Source organism: Chiloscyllium plagiosum, unplaced genomic scaffold, assembly GCF_037043375.1.
Source record: "Chiloscyllium plagiosum isolate Xiang-an unplaced genomic scaffold, Cpla_swu_hap1 HiC_scaffold_1, whole genome shotgun sequence".
Classification (NCBI taxonomy): domain Eukaryota; kingdom Metazoa; phylum Chordata; class Chondrichthyes; order Orectolobiformes; family Hemiscylliidae; genus Chiloscyllium; species Chiloscyllium plagiosum.
Window position 1 is genome coordinate 34,704,362 of NW_028270139.1, and position 24,487 is coordinate 34,728,848.

The 24,487-nt window shown below is 41.1% G+C and overlaps 1 protein-coding gene across 2 annotated transcripts in view; it reads right to left on the bottom strand.

Annotated features, from left to right (window-relative positions):
• The window catches only part of antxr2a (ANTXR cell adhesion molecule 2a), a 235,052-nt gene that overhangs the window by 181,776 nt on the left and 28,789 nt on the right, over positions 1 to 24,487 (bottom strand). For both annotated transcript variants that reach the window (XM_043696278.2, XM_087985795.1), the window contains exons 5-7: positions 23,716 to 23,823; positions 23,561 to 23,629; positions 6,881 to 6,961 (exon numbers count right to left, since the gene is read on the bottom strand). In XM_043696278.2, coding sequence (XP_043552213.1) covers positions 6,881 to 6,961; positions 23,561 to 23,629; positions 23,716 to 23,823 — 258 coding nt within the window. The remainder of the gene's footprint in view (positions 1 to 6,880; positions 6,962 to 23,560; positions 23,630 to 23,715; positions 23,824 to 24,487) is intronic.

Sequence of the window (24,487 nt, forward strand, 5' to 3'; positions counted from 1 at the left end):
ACACTGACCCTCTAAGAGATTCCAACCCAGACCCAACACCCCCAACCCTATCCCTGTAACCCTGCATTTACCATGGCTAATCCACCTAGCCTGCACATCACAGGGCAATTTGGCATGGCCATTCCACCTAATCTGCACATCTTAGCGAGAAAACTTGAGCACCCAGAGGAAACACAGGGAGATTGTGCAAATTCCACATTCAGTCACCCGATCCTGGAATCAAACCTGAGTCCATGCCGCTGTGAGGCAGTAGTGCAAGCCACTGAGCCACCGTGCCACTCAGTTAGCTGCTTACGCTTATCTGTTCGAAACTTTGCTGATTCTTGCTCCTTTGCCATTCTCCAAAGCCCATCTGAAGATCTGGACTCTGCGAAGCATGACAGAGATTCACTCCCAAACCAAAGCACAAACATGGACACCCTAGGCAGGCCAGTGGGGAAAACAGAGTCTGACATAGTGAATCAGAGAACATGAGCGAGGAGCAGCAGCGATAAATAGACAGACAAGCGGAGAGCAAATTTAGCTTTCTGTTCGACTGAAGAGGGTCAGGGTTACTAACATTTGAAGCCCTGCCAGGAAATGAAAACTGTTCTCCATCCTTAAATTGTCCTCACACTCTAAACTGTCTGAGGTTTTGTGAAGCTGCCTGATGACACTTGACCATTCTGTGCTGTGTAATGCTATGACTCTATGATGCCTGAGCATTGATTGAACAGCAGAATGGTGTGCTTGATGATGCATCTTGTGCAGTGGTTCTCAATGAGGGTTCAGAGAGACTTTCTGTTGGTCTACCAGTGCTTACCAAGCTGTGTCAGTAGCATGGGTAGATGACATAGTCATCAGCAACCTAACATTACAATCACTATACAGTATTAATAATTAAGATGAGAATGTAATTGCTAACAATACCATTTCAACAGGTTTCTTTGATAAAAACATTTTCACCCACTGCCACAATAATCTCACGGCTATAGTTTTAACTCAATTTAGAAAACAAATGTGGGTCCTTTAGAAAATCTCAGAAGCTAGGTATAAAGAGAATAAACCTCATTGCTAAGAAGCAAGCCTCTGAATCATTCAACTCAATCAAACAGCAGAGGAAAGGAAGCTCGCACAGTATATCGGCAGCATTATAACTGACAGGAGAGTAGACAGAGATCTGCGCAATGTGTTTGTGGTAATTACACTGTGAATATTAAGGGAGTGAGACACGACTGCTTTTGAAGGTTGCTGGCTCATGGGGCAGTGTTTCCAAAAGCTACATGAGATGTCAATGACAATGTTGTGCCTGGAAGTCTTTCCTTATTTGTTCCCAGTATCTTGACAATGTTGGCATGAAGCCCAGAAATGGATTGATGGACATTCTCCTTGAACTGTTGCAATACTTGCAGTAATAGATATGTGATGAAATGACCTGCAGAACACTGGACCAACTGGCAAAAAGAAATGGCTGTACTTGTCTTTTATCTGTGCAAAAGGAGTTGGATATTGTAAAATAATCCAGCGACAGGAAAACTACTGGGGAAGTAAACATGTAAGGATAGCAGTACATTAAAAATAGAAAAAAAAAAGCAAAAAAAACTTTTCCAATAATCAGTCAGGCCTACCTTTTATCATGGAATTGTATGGCATAAATTGAGGCCATTCAGCCCACTGAAGCTGCGGCATCATTTTTTTCAAAGAGCAATCCATCAGATCCCTGCTTCTGCTCTTTCCCCAATGTCCCTGCACCATTTTCTCCTACAAGTATTGACCTATTCACCTTTGAAGGTGGATAGTGAATCTGTATCCACCACCTAGTCAGCCAATGTATTCCTAACTACCTGTTACGGAGTGGGTATTTTACAGTCAGATTGCCACAACTCCCAAACTAATAGTCAGGCGTAGCCAATCAGAAACCCAGCTGCCCCACAAAGACATTACATGGTGGGTAGCTGTGATTGATTGGACTGGGAATTTCAACCTTCACAGATGGGAGGGCCTAACCTAGACAGCTGTTAGTTAATATAATTTCTCAGCAGTTCTATAGTCCCTTCAGAATACAGTGGAGAATACTGTTGGCACTACCACCAGTGCACAAAGAAGACAAGTTGTCTCCTAGACTTGAGCACAGGGAGTTTGGCTAAGCCTGGCTAGGAGATCCCATTAAGCTGAAAGTCAGTTGGAGTCAGTTTAGAGATCCCCAGAGAAAGGAGGGGGAGGGGACAGGAGAGTGGAGTTGGGGAGAGTGAAGGTACGAATTTGGTGAGGGTTACTCTGATGGACATTGGGGACTCACCCCCACTACCTCAGCATCTCCTGCAGGTGGACCTACCTCCCACACAACAGCAGCTCACACAATGGAAGTTTCCAGGTAGCTTGCCTTCAGCCCACCTTCTCTAAACAGATCATTACAGTGGGGTGGCAGAGGGGAATGAGGTCTTTAAGCAGCTACTCATTGTCAACAGGGTTAATGCCTGGATGGCTGCCTGATACTTTACCTTTCTGTAAAGTGGAGGACAGGTTTGGAGGTGAAAGGTTAGCCATCCGCTTTATTTTACAAGCTCCACGACATCGATACATCAATGGGTGGTGCCGAGAATTTACCCTCTAAAGCTTTTTTTCTCATGTCTTTTGTCAATCCCCATAAATCTGCACTATCTGGTTATTGGCTCTTCATTGAATGAAAACATTTTTTGCAACTTCTGTAATCCTCCATGAGTTTCAGCACTTTACCAAATCTCTTCTTAATCTTCTCTGCTTTTCATTCTTCTAACCTTTTCTGTGGTTGGCACAGTCCCTCAGCATCACACCTGGAGCAAAGGAGGACTTGATAACTGTGGTCAGCACTTCTGCAGTTTCTATAACCGAGAAGGAATACTCTCCAGAGAACTGAATAGCTATTACCAAACCCAAACTTTACAAAGGAAGATGGACGTACTCTCCATGGAAAGGAAAACACAGGCAGATGGTTGTGATATCAGTTTCTTCCAATTCGTTTGGCCATTACATAGTGATGCACACAGTAATGCTTGGAAAATGCTGAAAGCTGAGAGCCTAATTCTTAAATGAATTCATACCACTGAGGGTTCCTGCGGCAAGAGTAACCTTTGGGAATCAACATCTAATCCCAACACTTGGAATGTAGTGAATGATAGAAATATGGCTGATAAGGCTAGAAGGGCGGGGTTGTGCTTTAAATTCTTTTCAAGATTTCCAGCCTGGGGTTGGTACGTCTGCAATGTCAGTCACTTGGGAAAGCCGATAGCTGAAGAACACAACATAGCAGCAGATAGATCGAGTAGCAAGAGGGTCGGTGGGGGATGGAGATCACAGGGTAGAGCATGGATAGAGATGTGATGTGATGGTCACAAGGGGGTCAACCATGATTAGTGGGGGGCTTTTTGCAAGTTATGGAAATCCAAAAAGCATGGGGTCAAACAGCATACTGACCAAGCAACAATGAAGAAACAGAAATATATCTGCGTTAAGTAGGCATAAGGAATTCGGTCTTTAGAAAGATCACTGACAAAAATATTGCTGCAATAAAATGGAGAAGTAGTAGTATGGTTGGTGGTGATAAGGCTAGCTCCCTGGGTGGCTAGTTTGGTTGACAGTCACATTTCCTTCCTCTTTCTCGCTCACAACAGTGCTGAAAGGGGAATCTTTTCGTTTCTTTCACCTGTCAGGTTTCTTAACCGGAGAAAAACCTCATTAAATATTTCAAAGTTTAACGTTCCATCTTGCCCAAAGCTGCCCGTTTGCAAGATTAAAATTACCTCCTTATATTTAATCTGTATCCTACCCTGCTAACAGTGAACCAATATGGTCAGGTAATCTCATTCATGTTGGAAACATCTGCACAGAAGTTGCTTTTGTTCCCAGGATACATCCATTCTGCTCCTGTTTACAGCATTTCACACTGGATGCCAAAGGAGGATGATAATAACTCTACTTTGCACGATTCCAAATTTGTTCTCTGTCAAAGTTATATGCATTTAAATTAAACTGGATTTTTTAACCAGCACATAAAATTGTACATTACCAGTAAATGGCAATGGAAATGCTTAATATCAAGTGAGATGTAATTATATGTAAATGATGTTTTGTGGTTTGTGGTCTTGCACTGTTGAACTTTTCTCTGTATTTGTGCATTTTATCTGTTTGTGGTGGACTACTCTGGGTGTCTCTCATTTTGTTGTTTTCAATACTTGTCCCTTTGTGACTCTACCTGTGGTTCTTTCTGGTGGCCAGACTTAACGATTTCTTCTCTTACCCTATTTTCTATCACTGGGACTGTTACCACATGTTTGTCTGCCTGCCCTGATTTAGTCAATGATTTTCTTTTCGTGGCATGCCCAATAGGCAACAGAGAATCGGAAGGTATAACTGAGTGTGCAGCAGAAGTTCCAGATGTAATGCAGCATCATTATTAATAAAGCAACACAGTGTGTGAAATAGCTGGGATAAGCTGAGTGATATGCATAATGTCGGTCCAAATGACCAAAAATAGCAAATGAGTAGAGTTCGCTGGCACATTCCCACCCTCCCACCTCACCCCAGTGGCAACGAATTGCAGCCACCTCCAGCAAGTCAGTACCTCAATGAGAATAAGTAAAGCCCAATCATACCACTATACATCCTTGTTGAGGAAGAATTGAAAGTCCAACCCTCTGCTCATCACAAGACAGATTGTGGGCAAAAGGTTCTATCTTCTTGCATTCTCCCCTTTCCTCCCGTCCATCACTGCTCCTTGTTCCATCCACATTAATCACACTCCCCCGACTCCTTCATCTAATTCAGCAATGAACTCATTGAATGGTGAAGTAGACTTGATGGGCTGAATGGCCTACTTCTACTTTTGTATCTTATGATCTTAATTCGAGCATTCTCCTGCCACCAAATACTACTTCAAATGAATATTACATGTGATCTTAACTAGGTGCCTGCAATGCCTACTGATGAACTGATGAACTGATTAAGCCAGACTGATAACCATGAAAGTCAATGTTATCTGTAAGCATGCAAACATTGGATATATGGTTCACTGCATCCCAAAAATAAAGACTTAACAGTTTCAGAGAATTTAAATTTTCTTCACAAGAAAATCTGTGCCCATATCATTTCAACTGCAAACACAATAAAGTGAATTTTATGGCCACAAAATAGGCACACCGCCCGTGCCCCGTGTAAAGTGCAGCTAGACGATAGCAGGTCTCTAGCCCAATGTCATCACGCTGGTTTCTGATATTTCACAAACTGAAAAATGGCAGGCAGGCTGTCAATTTCTAAAATTGTAAAACAAGTAACTCTGAATGTCTCAAGCATTAGGACTAAAATGTTGGGAAGCCTTTTATGCCAGCTGTAATGAGGCGAAACAACGGTGACAGATAAAGCCTGACACTAGGACTGTGCTTTGAATGTTCCTGCAGATTTTAGTGTACAAAGCGGTGGTGGCTGTACAATCTCAAGTAACATTCTTTTTGTACGTTTCCGGTCTTCAAAATAGTTCGAAGGTGCGAGCAGAGGGATGTTACACTTGTAGCCATGACCCCCCCGCCATATGACATCATCAGTTGAACTGCTGATTCTCAGAATTCTCACATCAAGGTTTTACTTACAACCACCATCTCACCTCTCTGCCCACACAATGTGAATGAGGCTGCAGCAAAATATTCAGAACATTATTTACTATGCTAGCTCAGGTCCACAACATCTTTTTATGGTGTGGCATTTAAAAAAAAAATAGGCCTCAGAAACTGGTCCTGACCCTAACTACAAGCTTTGAAGGGGAGCAAGGAAAGGATTTCTGAAGCACCATACCTATGCAGCTATCATTGACTGGCTTCCTGCATAGCACAAATAGGTTGCAACTTGCTTTATTCAGCAGGTATAGAAGGCAGAGTCAGCCAACAACACACACCCAGGCTGCTCTCCAGCACGTTGTCAAACAACATAAAATTCACCCCAAATTTCTTCTATTTCACTCAGCTGATGTCAAACTAAAAAAAAAGCCAATGCTATTATCTCAAGCTTGTAAAACCAAATCTTAATCCACACATGTTTTGTAATGAACTATTTTCCACTGCCATTATAAGTTAAAAGTTGACCCCTCATACATCTTGTCTTTCCTCTTCCTCGGACTGGAAACAAGGTCAAAGAGGAAGGAAGACGCCTCTTTGGATCCTATATTTTCTCACAGCAGTAACACCATGGAACTTTCAGCTTTAGAGATCTTTTGTCTCAAATCCATCTGTCAGTTGAGACCATTAAATTAACATCCTATCTGGCCTGTCAGGAAGCTGTAAAATTCTCTGTGGCACAACTTCCAAAAGAGAGGAGAAACTCTCTACAGTATCCTGGCCAATATTTATCCCTCAAACAGACATTACTGACAAATGACCGAGCCATTTTCGCATTGTATTTTGCCAGCATATGTTGTTTCTTCATTTGCTGCTACTTTTCTGTCCATTCAATGTCCCCATTTCAAAACATTCATTGCTCTATTTCAACCACTGCGGAGGTTAGTTCCACAAAAAGCTTCTTCAATTAACGATGTAATGACTTCATCTTCAATTCTGTCTCATTTGTCAGCTTCAATCCAAACATAGCAAAGGCCCTTGTTCACAAACCCTGAACTTAAAGTGCTATTAGTCATTGTTCTAAAATCTATACTTATTTATTGATCTTTTGGTAGTTATATTTATGTATTTACAGAACCTTCAAGATGGCCTTTTTCCCACAATAACAATGATATTGAGACTTCTGTACAGAGTCATGAACAAAACAACATGTAACACACCGTATTTCAACTGTGCTTTCACCCTTACAATCAAGATACAGAAACAAAATTATTATTAAAGTCAGTGCACTAACAATAAAAAAAACCAAGAATACTTACCAAATCAATTATTCCTTTCAAAGCATAAAATCCTCCATTAACAGGGAAAACGTGATTTGGTGAATCTGCAACCTTTTCCAGCTTTAAAAAACAAACATATTTAATTTTAAAAAGTGGTCAAGAACACTTCTGAATGTAATAATTGCCTTTGCCCTTTTAATATTATAAGATCATTCGTCTATCAACTGCTGAAAGAAAATTCAAAGTAGTATAGAGTTTGAATCCCTCAATTGCCTATGAGAAGGCATATAACCACTGTCAAGTTTGTAAAAGCCAATCCGGTTCATTAGTATCCTTTAGGGAAGAAAATCTGCCATCCTTACCTGGTTTGGCCTACACGTGACTGCAGAAACACAACAATGTAGTTGACTCTGAACTGCCCTTGGGGCAATTAGGAATGGGCAATAAATGCTGATCCAATCAACAATGCCCTTTCTTTATTCAGTCATGGGATGAGGGCATCACAAGCTAGGCCAGCATTTATTGTCCATCCCCAATTGTCTAGAGAGCAATTAAGAGTCAACCACATTGTTGTTGGTCTGAAGTCACATGTAGGCCAGATCACATAAGGGCAATGGTTCCCTTCCATAAAGGAGATCAGTAAATCAGATGGGTTTCCCCCCCAATAATCAACAAGTTTCATTATTATCATTAAACCTTTAATTCCAAATTTGATTCATTGAATTCAAATTGCACCATCTGCCATGACGGGATTTGATTTCAGGTCCCCAGAAAGTTGCCTGAGTCTCTGGATTCATAGTCCAGTTATAATACCATTAGACTATTGCCTCTTTCTGAATCCCCCACATCTCATGAATAATTATTTTTTAAAAATGCATATAATATCGAGTATGTCCATGAGGTGAAGAAAACACAGCCTCCCCAAATAAATATCTCAGTTCCACACCATGATTATGGTACACAATATTTGAACTTAAAGTTGAACAATTCTCATGATATGCAATTTATTATAGATGTTCAAAGCACAATATTCAGAGAAAGACTGGTATTTTGTTTGGAGGCTGAGACAACAAATTTAAGTTTGTTATTATGTAAATGTCAGGCAAGGCTTTTAATGGTTGTGAAAATCAAGTGAGATACTGAAAGACAGAATTGCACTTCTACTTTTCAAGTTGTTAAAATAATCACAACATATTCCTCAAGCAATGTATTCTCTAAACACTATGGTGAACCTTTCCTTAAATGAAAATGGAATCCAAATCCAAGTCGCAGTGATGAAGGCCTGCATTGCAAATCATTGCTACTTGAAAAATAGACTACACTTCATGATTTTCAAAAACACACTTAATTTGACTTTGATTCTAAACACTGTTCCTTTATGTGTCAAACAACGACCGTAGCAGGTCAATTGCTAGGAACTATGCACAGCTAAGCTTAATGTGCTAACTGGTTGATCCCTGATTCTGTCAGCAATTCCTGGATTGGAAGCAAACTTCATTTTACAGATGCCTAATGCATCTCGCCAGCTATTTCCACTTGACTTCAATTGGTCTTCATTACACTGCTGTGGCTTGAGTCTCAATATTATCTTTTCAGGCTATTTTCCTCCTGCTCCACTCTTCAGTGTCTCCTTTCCACTTATATTTTCTGTCATGTTTAGGTAACTAAGCTTCCTTCTGTAGTATTCTGTCTCATGCACCATTTTTCCTTCACTGTGGACCTGGGTCACTGCTATTGAATGTCTCAGAGCAGAACCCAGCTTGTCTAATCCTCAACTCTCTGCAACTTGAAATGTTCTTCCAGACTCAATTCCTCTAACTTCCTCAAATCAAGCTCAGCACGTCAATTCCTGCAATTTAATCACACTAGCAGATTTATAACCTCTATTCCTCCACTTTTGTTCTTTCCCAAATGTTTTACACTCTCACAGAAAAAGCTCCAGATGATTCATGATCTCCTATCTGATGATGCTATCAATAGCAATGTACTTGTTCACTTGCACGTAACACCATCCTCTCTACCTGTACCTACCTTTCTGGTCATGCTATGCACCGCTTTTGCACTTTACTTACCATATCCATAATGCAATCTCCCTTAGCAAAGCATAGTTTGGGCTCTCATCTTACTCTTAACTCCACAATCTCTTCCATCAAACTCACTCTTTTTCATCCTAACCACCTCATACAGATCTAGAATGCTAAAGCTGAAAGTTTCAACTCATAGAACTGAAAGAGATCATTCAATCCATTGTCCCTCTCTGAAATAGGAGCTCCACAGTAACATTCTGCTTCCACTTGCACTTCCTTTAAACTCATACTTTACCATTATCCCAGATTTAATGCTTTTTTTCTCAATATTTTGTCATTCTCTCCTTTTTTGGTTTTGCACCACGAATATTGATTGTTAGTAAGTTCAGTTGATATTTCCAACTCTCTCCTAAGCCTACGCACCACACTGGCAATATTCATTTTTTCTCAATCCAAACCCATTTCCACTCATACATTTTCTTCACTTTATTGAATCATCACTCTGAGAAGTCAACTGCTCTCTTTTCCTGAACTATATGTTCCTGCTGTCCTTTGTGTCCAAAGACTTTAATTAGTTTATGACAATATTTATGTTAACCAACTGTTAACCAGCCTGTTTGGACAATGTAATTATATGTTTCGAGGGCTTAAATTCAGACCGCCTGGCCAAGAGGTAAGGACCCTACAATAGAGCCACCTACCTTTTAGCTTCCAATTAAATGCTGATAACACTCACCTCTAGCTCTTCGATACCTCCTTTATGTCCTCAAATACAAGTTTACTTTCAGACGGCAAATGCCTTCTGGAAATCTAAGTGCAGTACATCCATGCATTCCATTTTAACCACAGTGCATTTTAATTCCTCAAAGAACTTGAATGAATTGGTGTAACATGATTTTCCTTTCACAAAGCCATGCTGCCTCTTTACAATGACTTTGAACTTATCCAAGTACACTCCCATAATTTCTTCTATAATAACTTTAATATTTTCCCTATGCCAAATGTTAAGCTTTTGTTTCCCATTTTCTGTCTACCTTCTTTCTGAACAAAGGAGTTATCTTTGCTACCTTCCAATCCAGTAGGACCTGCCCAAAATCAAGGGAGTTCTGGAAAATTAAATCCAACGCATGGACTATCCCACTAACCATTTCTTTCAAACCTTAGAATGAAGTCCATTACATTTATGTACTTGTCAGCACACAGATCCAACAGTTTTCTCAGTTCCACTTCACTGGTGCTTGTGAATTTCCTGAGATCCCCCCTCCCTTCCATTTCCTGATTAATAGCTGCTCCTGGGATGTTACTCGTCTCCTCCATATTGAAGGCAGATGCAAAATAGCTGCTCAGTTCAATTGCCATTTCTTTATTTCCATTCTTAATTCTCCAATTTTCCACACTTAAGTTTTATAAGACCAACACTTACTTTGTTAATTCTTTTCATTTTAAAATATTTATATAAACTCTAACTATCTGCTTTTTTATTTCTGGGTAGCTTTCTCCCATGCTGTAATTGTTCCCTACTTATTAATTTTTGGTCATTCTTTACTTTTTTTAATTATTCTGTTTAATCTTCTAACCTGTTACTGCCCTTTGCACAATTATATTTTTAGTTCAATACCTATTCAATACCAATATTTCTAATGAACCATAGTTGGTGGGTCAATCCTTTGGAATTTTCCTTCCCCATTGAAATATGTCTATTCTGTGTATTCTGAAATTTCCCTTTAAATGTCTGCCACTGTATCTCTGTTGACCTAATATTTAACCTGTTTAACTAGCTCCGTTTTCATAGTTACCTTCATACAAATTTTTAAAAGTTGTCTTCCATATCTCCTCCTCCCTCAAAATGAAAGTAAAATTGAATCATATTATACCAACTGCTGTCTCGGGGTACCTTTACGATAGGATCATGAATTAACCCTCATTGCACAATACCCAGGTCAGGTACAGCCTGCTCTCTGGTCAGCTCTAAAATGTGCTGTCCTCAGAAACAATCCCTAACACATTTTATGAACTCCTCATCCAGTCTACATTTGCCCATTTGATTTCCAGTCTGCATGGAGACTAAATTCTCCCATTATACCACCTTGCATTCTGACTTGCTATCATTATTTCTTCCTTTATTTTCCACCCTTCTATGTGGTTACTGTTTGGAGGCCTGTAATTACTCCCCATAAGTGATATCTTACTTTTAACATTTCTCATCTCTACCCAAATCATTGTACAGCTTGGTTTCTTAAACTTAAGTCATCTCTCTCTCTACTATGCTAAAGCCATCACTAACTAATAGATCCATACCTCAATATTTCCATAACTTCCCATTCTTCCTGAATATCCTGTACCTTTCAAGAAGTAGGTCCCAACCCAAGTCATCCATCCTGCAACCATGTCACTATAATAGCCATCTGATCATACCAAAGGACATGATGACTGACCAGGTAGTTAGTAGCACAATAGACCTCAGTTACAGGAGGATATAGATGGATTGATCAGATGGACAGATCATTGGAAGTTGGAATTTAAAACAAAGATCAAAATTGCTGGAAAAGCTCAGGAGGTTTGGCAGCATCTGTGGAGAGAAATCAGAGTTAATGTTTCAGGATGAGTGACCCTCCCTCAGAACTCAGATGAAATTTAACCCTGAAAAGTATGAGGTGATGCACTTTGGAAGACATAACGAGACAAGGGAGTACTCAATGAATGGCAGGACACTAGGAAGCACGGAGGACAGAGGGATCTTGGGATGCTTGTCCACAGATCCCTGAAGGTAGTTAATAAGAAAGCACGTGAGACACTTGTCTTTATCAGTCATGGCTTGGATTATAAGAGCAGGATGAACAAGAAGTGTCGATTTATGAACAAGGTGAGACTATAAACAGTGCATTGAGTAAGCTAGGAGAGAGGTATAATAAAAGGATGCTGAAGGACAGGATAGGGTGGACAGCGAAACTTAAAATTCTTTTATACAAATGCACAGAATGTCAAGAACAAATTAAATAAACAGCAGGCACAGATTCCGACTGAAAGCAATGATATAGTAGCCATTAGAGAGACATGGCTGCAGGATCGTCACTGGGAACTAAACATACCAGGTTATAAGGTTTACGGGATGGATAGAAAAACAGCAGAAGTGATGGAGTAGCATTATTGATTAGAAATAAAATCACTTCTATTGCAAGAGAGAATGAGGGAAAGGCACATAGTGGGGACCTTATGGGTGGAACCGAGAAAGAGTAAAGGAACTAAAACCACAATGGGTAGCATTTACAGACCACCTGGGTAGCAGCTCATAAGTACTAGATGGTATAAATGCTGAAATTAAGCAACTATGTAGATTTATACTCTCTATCTCTTCCTGTCACAGACTGATTATTATTTTCTATATTAATCCCATATGGGTACCTTTCTCTTTTGGCCGTGCCAAAATTGATCTCTTGTCCCTATGATTTAGTTTAAAATCCTCTCGACTTGCCCAGTTAGTTATGCACCTGGCAGGAAAACCAGTGCCAGCACAGTTCAGGTGAGTATTATCCCATCAGTACAAAATCCACTTGCCCCCAGGATTGGTGCCAATGTCCCATGAGCTCACTCCTCCCACATCAATCTTTGATCCACACACCCATCTCTCAAATCTGATTTCCCCTATGCTGATTTCCATGTGGCTCAGGCAAAAATGCAAAGTTGATGATCTTTGAGGTTCAGCTTCTTAATTCCTCATACTGACTATGCAGAACCTCCTTCTTTGCAATGCTTGTAACTGGGTTTCTAACTGGACCACAACCACTGGATCCTCCCTCTTCTACTGCAAGTTCCTATCCAGCACTGAGCAGATGTCCCAAACCCTGGCAATTGGGCAGGTAACACAGCTTCTGGACTCATACTCTTTGCTGGAGAGAACAGTATCGAACTTCCTGATTATAATCTCCACCACTACCACTCCATCCCTTTCTTCACTCTACAACTTGAGTGGCTTTCTCTACCATGGTGTTATGATCAGTTAATTCATCCACCCTGCAGCCTTTACCCTGATCCTGACAAGTTAAATGAACCTCAAATGTGTTTGACAAGTGCAAGACTAAGGTTCCTGCGTTCCTGCCCTCCTGATCTGCCTCACTTGCAGGCCCATTCTCCTGTTCCTGACCACTCACTGAATCAGAGTGAAAAATGCTCTTTCTCAGTCTGAATCAATCTGGAACATAGGCATAACCTTATCCATGAGCACACTTTAAAACACCACATCTGAAATATCACTAAGATTGCTTACTGTCATTTCTACAAAGTTGATCCCTTCACTTTGGACTTGAATGTACTACTGACTTTTTGAACTCCTATTCCTTTTTATCCATAAATTTCAAATCATCCAAATGATTTATCCAGTCTTTTATTTCACACAAAGTCAAACACTCTGACCTCAATGACAATCCATCACCTAACATTATTACGATTATAATTCTTTCCCTGTTGATAAATCCAATCATACTATTTCAAGTGCTTTCTAAGTTTAGTTTTTGTGATGATACACCCAAAGAAAAATCCAAATACTTCCCCTGTGGTTTGCCAAAGAACATTGACTCTAGCTTTAAATAACTTTAAAATATGCATCTGAAATTGTTTCCCTTTTCAGTTTTGGTAATTCTTCTAAAAGAAACCGAGATTGCCAGGTGCAAAATCCACAATCATGTGACATCCTAATGCAGAATTTACAGCCTTCAACGTGGAAACCATCACTTATCCAGCCGACATAAAAGTCACCTTTTATTTCAATGTACACAATAGGCCAAGTTTTACCACATTTCAACTTACACTTGGTAAATGGAATCTATTCAAGAAGAATTCAATTAATAATCTGATGATTAAACTTATAATTATTGGAATCCAGAACATTCCCACTAAGAAACTGTACAATAATGTTCTCTTGAAGAGAGTAAGGTACTGTGAGAAATGCATCTCATGAAAAACTTCAAACTCATATTCTCATGTAAAAAGGGCATGGATCCAGACCATTTAATTCCCATCATAGAAGTCAAATGCCAGCATAATTTACCAGCTAATTCTAACTTTGCCACCTGGCAAACTCTTCCATCATTTTCTGAATCAGACCGATATTTAGCTGACTATTTGGATGCATCTGGAAGCTAAATTTAGAACTGAACAAATTCTTCAGTTTGTATTATGTCCTTACTTTAACCAAGGTGTTCCATACATCATCCAATGTCATTGGCTTCCAAAGCACATTTTCTGTTTCCAAAAAATTCAGGTGTGCAACTTCATAATATCATTTGCTAAAGGCATCTGTATCGTCAAATTTGTTAATTTCTCTATGAATTTTCATTAGTGTGAGAGTAAGCTGCTTCAGTCTTCAAAATTAAATTGTGTTTTATGCCCTCTCACAGACTCCTTTGATCAAATCTTTTAAGACCAAAAAGTGTGCAATGCAGCAACGTGTAAAATTGTCCTTTCAAATCTGAGAAATAAGAAAGGGATTATCACCTTATTGGGATTGTATTATAGATCCCCTCATAGTCAGAGGGAAATTGAGAAACAAACTTGTAAGGAGATCTCAGCTATCTGTAGGGGATTTTAACTTTCCAAATATAGACTGGGACTGCCATAGTGTTAAGGGTTTAGATGGAGAGGAATTTGGTAAGTGTGTACAAGACAATTTTCTGATTCAGTATGTGGTTGTACCCACTAAAAAAGGTGCAAAACTTGACTTACTCTTAGGAAATAAGGCAGGGCAGGTGACTGATGTGTCAGTGGGGGAGCACTTTGGAGCCAGTGACCATAATTCCATTTGGATTAAAATAGTGATGGAAAAGGATAGACTAGATCTAAAGGTTGAAGTTCTAAATTGGAGAAAGGCCACTTTTGACAGTATTAGGCAAGAACTTTCAAAAGCTCATTGGGGGCAGATGTTCGCAGGGAAAGGTACGGCTGGAAAATGGGAAGCCTTCAGAAATGGGATAACAAGAATCCAGAGAAAGTATATTCCTGTCAGGGTGAAAGGAAAGGCTGGTAGGTATAGGGAATGCTGGATGACTAAAGAAATTGAGGGTTTAGTTGAGAAAAAGAAGGAAGCATATGTAAGGTATAGACAGGATAGATCGAGTGAATCCTTAGAAGAGTATAAAGGCAGTAGGAGTATACTTAAGAGGGAAATCAGGAGGGCAAAAAGGGGACATGAGATAGCTTTGGCAAATAGAATTAAGGAGAATCCAAAGGGGTTTTACAAATACATTAAGGATAAAAGGGTAACTAGGGAGAGAATAGGGCCCCTCAAAGATCAATAAGGCGACCTTTGTGTGGAGCCACAGAAAATGGGGGAGATACTAAATGGAGTATTTTGCATTAGTATTTAATGTGGAAAAGGATATGAAAGATACACAATGTAGGGAAATAGATGGTGACACCTTGCAAAATGTCCAGATTACAGAGGAGGAAGTGCTGGATGTCTTGAAATGGTTAAAGGTGGATAAATCCCCAGGAGCTGATCAGGTGTACCCTAGAACTCTGTGGGAAGCTAGAGAAGTGATTACTGGGCCCCTTGCTGAGATAATTGTATCATCAATAGTTACAGGTGAGGCACCGGAAGACTGGTGCCACTGTTTAAGAAGGGTGGAAAGGACAAGCCAGGGAACTATAAACCAGTGAGCCTGACCTTGATGGTGGGCAACTTGTAGGAGGGAATCCTGAGGGACAGGATGTACATGAGTTTGGAAAGGCAAGGACTGATTAAGGATAGTCAAAATGGTTTTGTGCATGGGAAATCATGTCTCACAAATTTGATTGAGTTTTTTAAGGAAGTAACAAAAAGGATTGATGAGGGCAGAGCGTTAGATATGATCTAAATGAACTTCAGTAAGGCGTTTGACAAGTTTCCCAATGGGAGACTGATTAGCAAGGTTAGATCTCACGGAATAAAGGGAGAACTAGCCATTTGGATACAGAACTGGCTCAAAGATAGAAGACAGAGGGTGGTGGTGGAGGGTTGTTTTTCAGACTGGAGGCCTGTGACCAGTGGAGTGCCACAAGGATCAATGCTGAGTCCTCTACTTTTTGTCATTTACATAAATGATTTGGATGCGAGCATAAGAGGGACAGTTAGTAAGTTTGCAGATGACACCAAAATTGGAGGCGTAGTGGACAGCGAAGAGGGTTACCTCAGATTACAACATGAACTGGACCAGATGGGCATATGGATTGAGAAGTGGCAGATGGAGTTTAACTCAGATAAATGCGAGGTGCTGCATTTGGGAAAGCAAATCTTAGCAGGACTTATATACTTAATGGTAAGGTGCTAGGGAGTGTTGCTGAACAAAGAGAACTTGGAGTGCAGATTCATAGCTCCTTGAAAGTGGAGTCGCAGGTAGATTGGATAGTGAAGGCGGCATTTGGTATGCTTTCCTTTATTGGTCAGAGTATTGAGTACAGGAGTTGGGAGGTCATGTTGCGGCTGTACAAGACCTTGGTTAGGTCACTGTTTGAATATTGCATGCAATTCTGGTCTCCTTCCTATCGGAAAGAAGTTATGAAACTTGAAAGGGTTCAGAAAAGACTTACAAGGATGTTGCCATGGTTAGAGGATTTGAGCTACAGGGAGAGGCTGAACAGGCTAGGGCTGTTTTCCCTGGAGCATCAGAGGCTGAGGGGTGACCTTATAGAGGTTTACAAAATTATGAGGGGCATGGATAGAATAAATAGGCAAAGTCTTTTCCCTGGGGTGGGGGAGTCCAGAACTAGAGGGCATAGGTTTAGGGCGAGAAGGGAAAGATATAAAAAAGAGACCTAAGGGGCAACCTTTTCACACAGAGGGTGGTACGTGTATGGAATGAGCTTCCAGAGGAAGTGGTGGAGGCTGGTACAATTGCAACATTTAAAAGGCATTTGGATGGGTATATGAATAGGAAGGGTTTGGAGGGATATGGGCCGGGTGCTGGCAGGTGGGACTAGATTGGGTTAGGATATCTGGTCGGCATGGACGGGTTGGACTGAAGGGTCTGTTTCCATGCTGTACATCTCTATGACTCTATCTCAGAAGGGACATAACCTGATAACTCATGACTGGCAGGTTATGAGTGAGTTATATCTAGCACTGCAATCAAGAGATAAAGATGTCATGTGGCTCCTTATTACGTATTCAATTTCTACCAAATTCTTCTTCTCCATGTAGCATCCTCAACTATTTAAGGGTTGCCAAACCATGGAGTAGTCTGTGATTTGCTGCTACTGGACAAGGCAAGGAGTTCGGTTCCAAGTCCATTTTAGATATAATAAGGATTAAACTCAATGCTACTGGTGTTTTTCTGAACCACAAACCAGCTATCTAGCTCACTGAGCTAAATGACACCTCTTACGTAGCACTAGGTATTGAAAATTCATGCAATTAGATATACAAAGAAAATTCACCCACATATTGATAATTTGTTTCAGTTAATTCACAATGTAAACTGTTTCATTCCATAGCCAACATGGATTTGTCATTTAAATATCAACACCATGCAATATGAAAATAGAGGGTGGTATTTTCCAGTCCTTCTTGTGGACTGAGTGGTATGAAACGAAAGGTGAGAAAATGCAACAAGAATTTTAAAAAGGCAGGATTTCAATATTGAGAATAATTTTCCCCATTTTATCCTCAGGGCGTACTGGTTCACTTCAGAATCTCACCATCAAGCAGAAACTAACCTATTTCCATGCCTTATAGCCCCAACTCACCTTATTTCTGTGGTAGTTACAATACTCCTCTCCTTCACAAAGAAACTAGATGGTGCAAATTTCTGACATGTAAATTAGAGCGGGTACCTGATGACTGAAGTTCACGGAATGCCTATCCCAGTCATCACTGCTGAAAATGTGTTGCTGGAAAAGCGCAGCAGGTCAGGCAGAATCCAAGGAGCAGGAGAATCGACGTTTCGGGCATGAGCCCTTCTTCAGAAATCTCCATTCCTGAAGAAGGGCTCATGCCCGAAACGTCGATTCTCCTGCTCCTTGAATGCTGCCTGACCTGCTGCGCTTTTCCAGCAACACATTTTCAGCTCTGATCTCCAGCATCTGCAGTCCTCACTTTTTCCTATCCCAGTCATCATCCAACTGCTCCTTCAAAACAACATGGCTGTGTGCTCCATGGCCATCAGCCTCCTAGATCCTTCATTCATGTAAGTCAGCATCGGCAAACCACCAGTCTCACCACATCATCCTGCTTACTCTCAGAAAAAGTCAGACACCACTTTAGTCCTTCAGAACTTTACTTTGGAGCTCAGGAACATTTATGAATTGTATACATCTGTCAGATCACTTTGCATGCAGGGGTACACATACATTTTACTCTCCTGTAACAGGATGCTTTTTGCTGAGACGGACATATGCAACTAATGGCTCTTTGCATATTTTCTTACTGCACAGTCACTCACTTGGAGGTTGTCAGCCTCTGTCTAATTTATATTGCTTTCCTAGCAGACACTCACTGACTTCAGCACTGAGTTATGAGCTGCTAATCCCTGAATGGCTCACATTGCTTTCTTAAAGCACAGAGCCATTAGTGCTCCATTACAGACTGCCAGCCTCAGACAGAGAGGCAGGCATCTTGTGAGAGTGAGGAGCACTCTAATCAGTCGGATAGGGGTGGACACTGTGCTACAACATCAGGCTTGCAGCAAGTCCCATTATCTATATCGAAGTTACACAGCAATTCCACTGTAAGTGCTTCCAACAAATGGCTACATGTGAAAGTCAAAGTGTAGCAGTCCTTAGTGGGATGAAGCAGGACAACAGTCAGGAAGTAGGTACTGCCACAGGCATTCAGGATACTTGGCCTAGTCCAGTCCCAGGATTGGGCCATAGTCTGTCCTATGAATCAAGTGCAAAACTCAGGGGATTAATAGTAGGTCAGTCGAGGTGTTATGGAGATACTAGTCTTGAGAGTGAGCCATGGACAACTGTAGCTGTCCTGCCAAGTCAGTCCGGGTGGTGTTTAGTCATGGAACTTTAATCAATAATAGTCAAGGGGCTTATCAGGCAGCAATCCACACAGTATAGGGAAAACATGTAACTCAAGTCGAGAGATGGCATTGAGTGTTTTAGATTCTGACAGGGTGATGATCCTGATAAAGGGAAATTATACAGTAGGCTGGGACCTTATATTGAATAGGAAGGGGCTGGGAGATCCAGATGAGAGGATTCAAACAGATCACAGTAGCAATGGCTTAATGTGAAGGGACTGTAGAGCTAAAAGGTCATGGGAATTTTCAGAGCTCTCTGGGGAGACGTAGGCACATTACTATTTATGTAAAGTGGCTTAATGGTAACATAGATACTAAAAGGTCATGGGGTCACAAAGACGGCAAAGAAATGGGAATATGAAGGATGTGGGACATTTGTCCATCATAGGCAAACACTTGGAAGCCACTTATACTGAAACCAAGTCGAGATATTTCCATGTTGGATCTGAACTTAACTTCACAAAAATGACACAAAATGGTTGCCACCATAGCCAAAATGGATGCTGTAAGTTAACTTTCTTTCCTTTGGAAACAGTGTCAAATCTTTGGAACTAGAGAGATCTTTATAGAAGCAATTGCAGTAATCATGCCTCAACTAATTCAACAATGCTGGCCTTCTGGCTTCAATCTGCACTTCAATGGTAGGTCATCCTTCGTCAAGAATGCAATGGAACATTCTGGCCTCAAACAATCATGACCCGAGTGAACAATTATGCTGTGTGCACTAATTGCTTTCTTGTCATGTCAACGTAGAACTGTAGTGAGAATAAGCAGAATCTGAATTCCAACTTCACAACCTATTCCATAGCAATCATTGGAAGCAATGCTTGGCAGATGTTAGGTTCAGTGTACAATTCTATCTGTTTGCAAGGACATGGTCTGGAATCCAGAAGGATGCCTTCTCTTCGGAAGGATGAGAAAATTATTATCATGATAGTTTACTGGCAGAACTCTATTTCAAATTTATTGTAAAAACTTTGGCTGGTTATGTAATGCACATTTGGATAAAATCCAAATTCTTAGAAATCCTTGTGATGGCATGACAATGGCAGGAATTCTCCATGGAATTGTTGTGGTTCTGTTCGCCGAGCTGGGAATTTGTGTTGCAGATGTTTCGTCCCCTGTCTAGGTGACATCCTCAGTGCTTGGAAGCCTTCATAAGCACATCGACCTGGACCCAATATACTGACCACTGCAGTGGACAGCTGGAACTGACAACCGGAAGCGGCAGATTCAAACCACTACAAATGCCTGAGGAAAGATCACAAAAGCGCTTCACAGGAGGCTCCCAAGCACTGAGGATGTCACCTAGACGGCGGACGATACGTCTGCAACACAAATTCCCAGCTCGGCGAACAGAACCACAACAACGAGCACCCGAGCTACAAATCTTCTCCCAAACTTTGATCTCCATGGAATTCTTTATGACACGCTGTGTGAGGACATAACATGAGGCTGGCATCATCATTATGGATGTGAGGGCTCAGAGGTTCCTTCAATAAAACTTTTATAATCTTTCTGATATTTCCCACGAATACCTGTTCACAGATCTCACATACAGAATTCCAAGAGCAGTTTCAAGGTGGTACCGTAAGGACAATATAAAAGGAGACATAGATGGAGACAGCAATTTGTACTTTGAAGGCAAGTCCTGCAGGAACAGCAACCTCCAATTGCTGCTTTTAACTTTGTTTAATTGTTTAACATTCTATTCGTAATATGATAGGCAGCTGCTGCTTCGTACAAAAGAGCCGTGTCCCATGTTACTTTTACATTTTATGTTGCTGAATAAATGTTATATTATCCATATGATTGTACATTTGATATCTTCAGATGATCCCACTTTCAAGTATTTACATACATGTCCTACCAATTGAGGGAAAGAGCAACTGTCACTGAAAGTGTACTAACATTGTACAGTGCCAAGTTTAGGTAGCTATTGAGGCACTCATTAGGATATTGTATCTAACGTTATGTTGTCAAATCCATCACTGTTCAGGAATCTCCTTTTTACCCATCAGGTGGTAACCCTTCAATGTTTCAGAGTGTGCACAGCCTGCCAGATTGCACGGAAAGGCTTGATCGTCCTCTCGGCCTGTGTACAGCCTGCAAGAGCAGTGTTTTGTGCAGGTTTGTTTTGCACTTGATCAAGAGTGGACCTGTGAGCTGCCCATTATATATCTCCCAACCTTGAATGGCAGAGCGTTCCCTTGAAAGGCTCATGCATAAAATGCATCTTTCTCTGCAGAGGGGTGTGGAATCATCACTAATTCTATACTCTCACTCCAAAGGATGCACACAAGCCAAGTCCCTACTCAAAGCCTCAACACTGTTTACAGCTTCAGTGTTGTCCACATTAAAGTGTAAAGCCTTGGCTGCAGTCCTCAACATTAAGGTTCAAGAATCCACGATGTCGGATGCTACCTGCTGTCTAGGAGCCAGTTACTTGAGTGACATCAGCAATGCTAGACCACTGCAACCTTTCTCAACCTTAGGATGTTGCACATGGTTGCGACTTAACCAAGTCCGACAGTGTCAATTATATGACAGCAGATATTTCAACAATGCAAATGAAGATATAATTGTAATAGTGAAAGATTATCTGCAATGATATATTACCATGTCATCTTTATTCCCTCATTAAGTTTCCCTCTTCCTATTCCTCCCACGAGATGTAAGTGCAGCCCCAACTTCCCCAGCTGGTATGAGGCAGGCTGCTCTATCAGAATTCCATAGAACTGCACAATCAGATGCTACTGTTCCTTTCTGAACAGGAGCAGATGGCTTATCAAGAACATCTCCATGTTCTCTTCCAAGTCCTACACAATCTTGATCTGGATCTTTATTGATATTCCTTCATTGACAATAGGTCAAAACTCTGGTCTACTTCTTTCCTTAAAACAATGCTTTCACTACACCAGTTCGCAAGACATTTCATCACCAGATTCTGATGATCTGGGGATTAATAATAAATAATTGCTTTGCCTGCAATGTCCTGATTTAAATCTGATTCCTGAAGTAAAAATACTCATCTGTGACACCTCCCTCCCCTTCTTAGATCTCGCCATCTCCATCTTTACTAATCGACTGAGCACCGACATCCACTTCAAACCCACCAACTCCCACAGCTACCTCAACTACACCTCCTCTCACCTCCACCTCTCCTGAAAAAGTGCTGTCGCATACTCCCAATTCCTCAGACTCTGCCGCATCTGCTTCCAGGATGAGGGATACTACTCTGGCACACCCCAGATGTCCTCCTTCTTCAAAGACTGTAGTTTCCCCTCTCCCACGATTAACAACATCTTCAATTGCACCTCCTCCATTTTACACACCTCTGCCCTCAATACCTCACCCCCCCAAACCACAATAAGGATAGAGTCCCCCTGATTCTCACATATCATCCCACAAACTGAATCCAATGTATCATCCTCCACTATTTCACCACTTGCAGTCAGACCCATACCCCTCTCTGCTTTCCGTACGGACCAATTTCATCCACAATGCCAACATCAGCTCCACAATCCCTTCCAAACTCTCCTCAACATCTGGCACCTTTCATTGCAACCACAGGAAGTACAATACTTGTTCCTGTACTTCCCCTCTCACCTCCGTCCAAGGCCCGAAAAAAATTATTCCAAATCCGACAAAGATTCTACCCGCACTTCTTCTAACCTAGTCTATTGTATCCGTTGCTCCCAATGCAGTCACCTCTGCATTAGAGGGACAAAGCACAAACTCGGGGACTGGTTTGCAGAGGGTCTGTGCTTGATACGTTCCAATTAACCCCACCTTCCAGTTGGCAGCTATTTCAACTCCCCTGGGACATGAACATCCTGGGCCTCCTCCACTGCTAAATTAAGGCCACACGGGAGGAACATCATTTCATATTCCAACCTGGAAGCTTAAAGCCCAATGACCCAAGCATAGAGCTCACCAGCTTCAAAATCTCCCCACCTATTACCCCCACCCGCCTGCCCGCCCGCCTGCCTGCTTCCAACCTCATCCCATGTCCGGCCTTACCTTTTCTCCCAGCCTCCTTAGCCTAACCTAACCTGTCCATCTTCCTTCTCATCTATCCACTCCACTCTTCCCACTGATGAATCACAATAACCCCTACCTGCATTCAACTAAGCTATCCCACCTACCATTCCCCCAGCTCCATCCCCCTCCCTCTATTTATTTCTCAGCCCCCTTCCCCCTCCCCAGTCCTGATTAAAGGCCCTGCCCAAAATGTCGACTCTCCTGCTCCTCCGATGTTGCCTGACCTGCTGTACATTACCAGCTCCACATATTATCCTCTAGGTCATACTGTACCCTGGCTCAAGGTGGCAAGACGGGAGGTATACGATTTCCGTCAAGTCAAGGAGGTCATCCATGGAGTCTCACATGGAGCACTTAATTGCATTGTTTGTGTGAATGAACTGACTTTGTCTTCTGGGCCAACTTCCCCAACTTTTGCCCCTTCTTGCCACCTCCCTCCACACACCAAGGGAAGAAATAATCACACTCAGAGATACCGGATTCTCACGTGTACTGACACTGAATGAATGTTAGGCTTCCTGCAACACAATGGTAAGTGAAGTAAACTACTCTGATGAAGCTTCTGGGCCCAGCCTCCTGATAAAATGTATTGAATCATTCATTAGATACACCTGATAATCAATCAATGGAATTATGTTATAGAGGCCTACCTGTGTTTCTTTAAAGTCTTTCACACCAACACAATAAATAATTGCCCCTAATTTTCTTGCATCATCAGCCTATAAAGAAATTCAATATGGATTAGCTTCAGTCAAAGAAAAAACATGCAGTTCATTCAATAGTAATTTTGAAATGTTGTGCTTACCTCATTAATTGTGTAGGGCAACACATTCTCTATTAATTCACCATCGGTCAGAACAATAATTGCACTTGCAGTCTTAATCCCTTTCTGTTGCCTTATTTGTTTAGAAGCCTGATAAATAGAAATTTTATACATTGATTAGGCTTAATACTTTAAAAAACTGCTAGATACGTATTACTTATGGATGGACAAATTTTCCCAAAGAATGTAAAAATTGAACATATTGTTTTAGAAGATAAAAGAGAAAATTTCTATTTTATCAAACTTTATTTTCTCCACCTCTTCTTTCTGGAATCTTGGTATATTATAAACAATTCCTGATAAAACAAGTATCGAGTGCTTCACTTGCATTGTTCCACCAACACCACATTGAAATCAGCTGTTGGAGAGCATCAAGCTCAATTCATCTTCCAGTGTTTATTACACTTGAAAGTAGTTAGCCTCTGTGCTGCACCTCTTCAAAATTTCACAAAGTCGGTGGAAAAACAAAACATGAACTCACTTTCTACAAATGCATGGCACACTGCAAAAGCTGCAAAGTTGATCACATGCAATTGAGCAAGAAACTGTATTTATATTCATGCAAAGATATATTTCCCAGGTTCACTATTTTAAGAAAGAAACTATGCACAATATTTCAAGTGCCATCAACCAAGTAAAATAGAACAAAGAACAAAGAAAAGTTACAGCCCAGGAACAGGCCCTTCGGCCCTCCAAGCCTGAGCCAGAAACACTAGCACAGACTACTTGGTTGCAGTATGATACCCTGGGCCTT